The sequence below is a fragment of the Acanthochromis polyacanthus genome, chromosome 18 (assembly GCF_021347895.1).
Source record: "Acanthochromis polyacanthus isolate Apoly-LR-REF ecotype Palm Island chromosome 18, KAUST_Apoly_ChrSc, whole genome shotgun sequence".
NCBI classification, from domain to species: Eukaryota; Metazoa; Chordata; class Actinopteri; family Pomacentridae; genus Acanthochromis; species Acanthochromis polyacanthus.
In genome coordinates, this window is record NC_067130.1 from 3,517,387 (window position 1) to 3,524,508 (window position 7,122).

At 40.0% G+C, this 7,122-nt stretch overlaps 1 protein-coding gene across 1 annotated transcript; it reads left to right on the top strand.

Annotated features, from left to right (window-relative positions):
- Nucleotides 1-428: 428 nt before the first annotated feature.
- On the top strand, nt 429-5,439 carry LOC110969099 (T-box-containing protein TBX6L-like). Its single transcript, XM_022219128.2, has 5 exons — nt 429-568; nt 721-823; nt 1,383-1,547; nt 5,123-5,269; nt 5,359-5,439. The coding sequence occupies exons 1-5, from the start codon at nt 441-443 to the stop codon at nt 5,437-5,439; spliced, it is 624 nt and encodes a 207-aa protein (XP_022074820.2). The 5' UTR covers nt 429-440.
- Nucleotides 5,440-7,122: the final 1,683 nt, after the last annotated feature.

Consider the following 7,122-nt stretch of genomic DNA (forward strand, 5'->3'; position numbering starts at 1 on the left):
AGAACCTGATGGGTCTGCAGAGTGATAACAGGAGGAGACAGGAACATGCACCACATCTCTGGTAAGCTTCATCTCATTAGCTCTGACATGAAATGTTTAAGTTGAATCGTGCTAGAAGCCTTTGGTTGTAAAGAATCTAAATTACGTTTATTTTGCCGTATTGGTGATTAATTTTGCAAAAAACAAAACCTTGAATCCAGTGCACAAAACTATGCAATCACACTGTTGTTAATATTTTATCAACTTGAAGAAAAATATGAAAGTGAGGATGAGCTGACGTCCTGCCCTTTTATCTCTTCTCCAAAACATTTTAGCAACTAGTCACAGAGAGATGCTGTTTGTTGAGTTCCAGAGGCTTTGTGAGAATAGATTTTTCCGTCTCTCTGAAGCTGCATGTGTGTGTTTGTATTTTCTCCACAGACTCTAAACTGAATCTAAGCATGCCTCGGTCTCCTTCAGCAGCTCACTCGTACCAGCAGGGCTGCACCAGGATGACCCTGGAGAACTCAGATCTCTGGAAGTCCTTCCACGGCATCGGAACAGAGATGATTATAACGAAACACGGAAGGTAGCTGCGCTTGCAACTAAACCGAGATCTAAAACGCAGTCCAGTTAAAACGATCAGTCTCTGTTCTCTAAAAATACCAGAAGTGCTTCGTATCGCTTGCAAGAAACTGCTTGACCTGCTGCATGGCTTCTGACTTTGTGCATTTGTTTCAGGAGGATGTTTCCACACTGCAGCGTCCGTGTAACCGGCCTCCAACCTTTCACTAACTATGTCATCATGGTGGACATGGTTCCCGGAGACAGCTTCAAATACAAGGTACAGTCACATGCAGCACCCCGAGGATGCACGGCTGCACATTCAGGCTCATTGTTTTCCACATTTTGTCTCATTAGGGATTAAAACCAACAGACTGCAGGATGTGAAAGACAGCAGTCTGCAGCCAGACATCAGTCTGCCCACTCTGGGCCATTCACTGCTGCATATCAAAGCCTTTCACTGCTCCCTGTTTGTGCACTCTCGTCTGGAGGCCCAATCAATTAGCATCCCCACTCATTCACAATCAGTGAATGAGGAGCAGCCAGCCATCCATACATTCAACAGCTCATCATCATTCGCACTGGCCCATTTGGTCACAGATGCTGCTTTTAGCACACACTTGAAAACAACGCAGTACATAATTAAGTACTGTAGGAGGTTTTATGGGGAAAAAAACTGTGACTTTTAGTGATTTTCCTCCAACAAAAGTGACCAGAAGGACACATATTGTGACAGAGTAAATCCAAAACAGTTAAAAAATATTGTTGTTGTGCTTCACGATTAATCCACCTTGAGGTTTCACACTTTCATCCATCCCTCCCCCCCCGTTTCTCTGTAGTGGAAAAAGGAGCAGTGGGAGGTCACAGGGAAGGCAGAACCCCAGCCCCCATGTCGGACTTACACCCATCCTGACTCTCCTGCAGTAGGAACCCACTGGATGAAGCAGTCCTTGTCTTTCCTCAAGATGAAGCTCACCAACAACACCTTGGATCAACACGGCCACGTAACACCACTCTCCTACCGAAAACTTTCACTGTTATGTCAAATTTCCATTCTATTCGTCGATGCCAGGGGTGTCAAACTCATTTTAGTTCAGGTTCCACATTCAGCCCAGTTTGATCTCAAGTGGACCGGACCAGTAAAATTACAGAATAACAACCTGTAAATAACCACAAATGTTTCTCTAAAAATGTTCACATTTAAAGAGTTATCTTTTTACAAAATATTTTAAACAACCTGAAGTTTCTTTAGGAAAATAAGTTCAATTTCATCAACATTAATCCTCAGTTTATCATTTCCACATTACAACTTCCAGATCACAGAGTGTCTACAAAGGAACACAACATTTAGTCACAACTATCTGGAACTGAAGGATGTAGTATTTTATTTTATGATCAAAATGACAAAAGTCAGACAAAAATGACAAAAAAACAACAAAAACAAGACAAAGTATTACAAAAATGAGACGCAAAATGACCAAAAAATTGACAAACGACACGAAACAAAACAAAAAAGAGACAAAAAAGTTACAAAACGACAAAAAAATCAACAAATGAGACCAAAAATGACAAAAGCGAGAAACAAAACGACAAAAAAGTAGACAAACCACACAAGTGACAGAAAAATAGGCAAAAATGACAAAAACTATACACAAAACAACGAATGAAGCCAAACATTAAATGATATAAATAAGACTAAAAAACACAAGCGAGACAGAAAGAAAACACAAAACGATGAACTACTTAGACAAAAGAGTTACAAAGTAGATCAAAACCAGACAAGAAATGACAAAAGGACACACAGAACGACAAGCATGAAACAAAAGTCAGACAAAAAAGACAAAAACAAGACACAAAAGAACAATTTAGTATTTTACTTTATGATCAAAACAACTTGTCACGGTCAAGAAGTTATTTTCTGGTACAATATTTTTATTAACTTTTTAGTTTTTAACAAAGAAACACACAAACATTACATTACAACATACAACCAGAAAACGAGTAAACTTTGGCCACAACAAAAACATCTTCACCTCGATACCTCATACATGTCACACCAATGCATTCCGTTTTCCAAAATATAATCTTGAACGTCCATGGCAATGTTATACATCTTAAATATGTACATGTACTGGTTACACTCAGTTCAATCCTCAGTAGCTGCCTGCAGCAAGATCATACCAAGGGGACGCCTACTTGGAGCAAAAATGAGAACCTAAGCATCCCTAAACAATCCAAAATAAATAAATAAAAACTAGATTGGTAAAATAAATAAATAAATGAACCAACTAAAATAAATTTGAAATAAATAATAAAAATAAAAATCAATTAGAGAAATTAAAAACAGGAGAAAAATGGGACCTCCAACTCCAAACTCCTCAGAACTTCATAACCCAGGATGGACATTTTGGCCCTCTTGGGGGTTGCATTCAGTATTTCCCTTTAAGATGACCTTTGTTAGTCTTTTACCGGCATACCTACAGTCATGGCCATAAGTTTGGACACAAGTACCATGACGCTTGTGAATCTTAGAAAATACCACAAAATTGTCACTTACATATACTTATGTTCTGTAATAGACATCAAAACAGACATAAGTCATGCTGTGTCCAAACTTATGGCCATGGCTGTATATTGTAAGTGACAATTTTGTGGTATTTTCTAAGATTCACAAGCGTCATGGTACTTGTGTCCAAACTTATGGCCATGGCTGTAAAAAAGAGAGCCCAAATATAAAAAAATCCACAGTTTTACATTTGATCCTGTAAGTTAGGTATTCCATAGGAATAATATTAAAGATTAATCTGTGCCATCCTGCAATCGTGGGAGGTGTATTATCAATCCACTTAAAGGGGAACTTCGGTTTTTTTCAACCTGGGGTCTATTTTCACGTCATTTCATACATGTGAGTGATGGAGAAATGAATTTTCGACATAGCTCCAGTATTTAGCCAGGCAGGCAGCTTAGCAGCTCAGCTAGCAGCTCAGCTAGCGAAAAGTATGGGGCAACTTGCCCCCCCGCGTCAAAGTCTGCCCTAACGTGCTTTTGCCCCACGCTGACCGGCTCAGATAGTCTCAATGAGTGTCCCACAACATACTAGAGATGAGAAGTGAACGAAAACCTCCACATTACCTGGCGATCGCAAAACACCGAAACACCAAAACACCGGTTTTGGCGTGAGCTATCGCGCAATTTCGGAACGAGATTTGCTTTCTCGCGTCCTGAGATTTGGATACAGACCACAACAAAGAGCGATCGCTTTTGTATCCTGAGAATTTGCTAAATTGATGTAATACCTCCAGCACAGCTGGCATAGATGTTTTGGGATTAGTTAAAAAAAAAGCAGGACATCATCAGCATACAAAACTATTCTGTGGTCCATGCCACCCACAGCAATTCCAGTGATATCTGGATTATTCCTTATAGCTTCACCAAGGGGCTCTATTACAACTGTAAACAGCAGGGGGGAAAGAGGACACCCCTGCCTAGTCACTCTTTCCAAGGGGAAGTAAGCTGAGGGCTGACCATTAACTGGGTTAGAATAGAACAACTTCACCCATCTACAAAATGCGTCCCCCAGTCCAAAACTGTGTAGAGCAGAGGAGAGGAAACGCCATTCAACACGCTCGAAGGCCTTTTCTGCATCCAGGCTTATTACAATACTGTCCAGGTTATTCTAATGAGTCATCTGAATTAAATTCAATAGCCTCTTCATATTGTCACAGGAGTTTCTGCCACTTATAAATCCAGTCCGATCATTATTTATTATATAAGGGAGAACCACTTCAAGACGTCATGCTAGGATCTTAGACAATATCTTAAAATCAACATTTAACAAGCTAATGGGACGATATGAAGAGCATTCATCAGCTGGCTTTTCTTTTTTTAAGAATTAGGTTTATGCTGGCTTCAGTCAAAGATCTAGGTAAGAAGCCCCCATTAAATGAATCATGTAACATCTCCAGAAAAGGACCCATAAGTTCAGATTTAAATTCTTGATAAAACTCACAGCTAAGGCCATCAGGGCCTGGGGCCTTTCCTGCCTGTAGAGTCTGTAATGCTACCACAACTTCCTGTATTGTGACAGGTTTGTTCAATATTTGATTTTGTTAGTTTGGGCAGGCTTAACCTAGACATGAATGTATTGATCAAATCCTGTGCACCTTCATGCTCTTCACTTACGTAAAGTTTACTGTAATATGTCTTAAATACTCCAGTAATTTCAGTCGTATTAAACTTAATGTTTCCTTGAGCATCCTTAATAGATGAGATTGACTGAGAATCTGCCCTTCTGCGGATTAACTTTGCAAGATTTTTAGTTGGTTTGTTACCATGTTCGTATAATTAATTCAGTGATGCCCTTGTTGCCAACATGGCCTTCATATTAATATCAGATGGCTAAGTAATGTTTGTCATCAAGAAGTTATTTTAAATTTATAGTTTTATGAATTTACAACCTGCAGTTAATGTCTTCTCTGGAATTTTTACACTTTGAGGGCCAGTTTTGGACTCCGTGCCGCATTTTTGACACCCCTGGTCCATGCATGTTGCTCAATAAGCTCCACTTCTTACCTGTTAGATCATCCTGCACTCCATGCATCGCTACTACCCCAGGTTTCATGTGGTCCAGGCAGACAGTCCGTACACGATATGCTGGGGCTCCTTTCAGAGCTTCTCATTCCCAGAGACGGCCTTCACTGCCGTCACTGCCTACCAGAACCCAAAGGTACAACCAGCTTTAGGTTTTTATGTTCTGATGATGTTCCTGTTGGTTTGAAACTAAACGCTGCAACTTATTTTACTGCCTCTTTTAAGATCACCAAATTAAAGATTGACCACAACCCCTTCGCCAAAGGGTTCAGGGAGGGAGGCACCCATTCACACAGTAAACGGTAGGAAAGTCATTCCTCACAAGGGCTGAATCTGTTGCATATGTAGTTAAAGCTATGTCTGAAATCTGTCTGTGTTATGGCTTTGGGTCGCTTTTTAGGTCAGTGACAAAATAGGATGGAAAATAAAGTCCGAATGGGCAGGGATATGTTAAAAAAAATGCTTTTTATGTTGTGTTTTTTTAAGGTGTCGCTCGAATAAAAGTCCCCCTGCAAAAAGACCCACACAGGACAGGAAAGATGCTTGCAGCGGTTCTCCAGGTGAGGCTTTTTTTTATTCCTACTTGTCTGTAATCAAACCCTGGCAGAGGGACAAAGTTTTTCTCTAGAACAGGGGTGTCAAAATCGTTCTTGTTCAGGAGCCACATTCAGCCCAGTTTGATCTCCAGTAAGCCAGACCAGTAAAATCAGAGAGTAATGACCTAAATAACCTCTGAATAACGACAACTCCAAATTCTTCCCTTTGAGTGCAAAAAAATATTTTTGTCAGATAAAAAAACAACACAATCGAGACAAAATATTACAAAAACGAGACGCAAAACGACAAATATAAGAAACAAAACGACACAAGCAACGGTAGTCAGACAAAAAAAGACAATAAACAACAAAAACAAGACAGAAAATGACAAAAAGAACGATGACTTACGATCAAAATGACAAAAAAACAACCAAAAAGAAGATTAAATAGTACAAAAATGAGAAACAAAACAAAACAAAAAGCATGAGACAAGCAACAAAAGTCAGACAAAAACAGGGGCTCCTGTATAGCTCAATGGGTTAAATGGGTGAACCATGTACAGGAGCTGGTCTCTGATGCAGCAGCCTGGGTTCGATTCCCACTCGTGGCACTTTGCTGCATGTCTTGTCCCCTGTTTCCTTTCACTCTCTTACTAAGCCTGTTGAAAAATGCCCAAAAATAAAATATTTTTAAAAAGTCAGACAAAAAGAGATGTAGGAGCCAATGAGCTCGATTATTATAAATAGGAACCAATCTTTGTCCGGGTAGGTGTTCCGCCCGGAAGGATAAAACAGTTTTGACCGCCGTTGAAGCTGCCGCTGAAAAGCCGGTAACAATGAATTGTTTGTTTAGATTAAAGCTGTTGGACTATACTTATTTGGAGTAATAAACACAGATTATTGGAACCGCAAGCATTGGTCTCGGCTCTCTTCATCAGACGCGGTAAAGTTGTCGGCGTGTCAACTATTTAAATCCTGGTGAAGCACCTCAGGGGCTTCAAGCATTGGCTTAGCCTCTACAAGAGACAATAAACAGCAAAATCAAGACAAAATATTACAAAAATGAGAAACCAAACAAAAAAAGCATGAGACAAACAACAAAATCAAGACAAAATATGACAAAATTAGACACAAAATGACAAAAAAAACAATGAGCAATCTAGTATTTTACTTTATGGTCAAAACTTGTCATGGTCTACAAATTTAGATTTACAGTTTTGCAATCTGCAGTTCATGTCTTCTCTGGAATTTTTACACTTTGAGGCAACAGATTGGACCTTTGGAGGGCCGCTTTTGGCCCACAGGCTGTATGTTTGACGCCCCTTCTCTAAAGTATTATGTCTATGAGACCCCACTGAATGCTGCATTTCCCTCTCAGGCCTGCAGAGGACACCCTCCACCTCTCAGTCGGTGCAGGAAGAGAAGAATCAGGCTTCTTCCAGACAGCAGCCGT

What these genes read in the sequence shown, in the direction of transcription:
- LOC110969099 (XM_022219128.2), top strand. Translation starts at nt 441, where the DNA reads ATGCCTCGGTCTCCTTCAGCAGCTCACTCGTACCAGCAGGGCTGCACC. An exon ending in ATTATAACGAAACACGGAAG is followed by an intron (nt 569 to 720) that starts GTAGCTGCGCTT and finishes CATTTGTTTCAG; the next exon opens with GAGGATGTTTCCACACTGCA. An exon ending in GAGACAGCTTCAAATACAAG is followed by an intron (nt 824 to 1,382) that starts GTACAGTCACAT and finishes GTTTCTCTGTAG; the next exon opens with TGGAAAAAGGAGCAGTGGGA.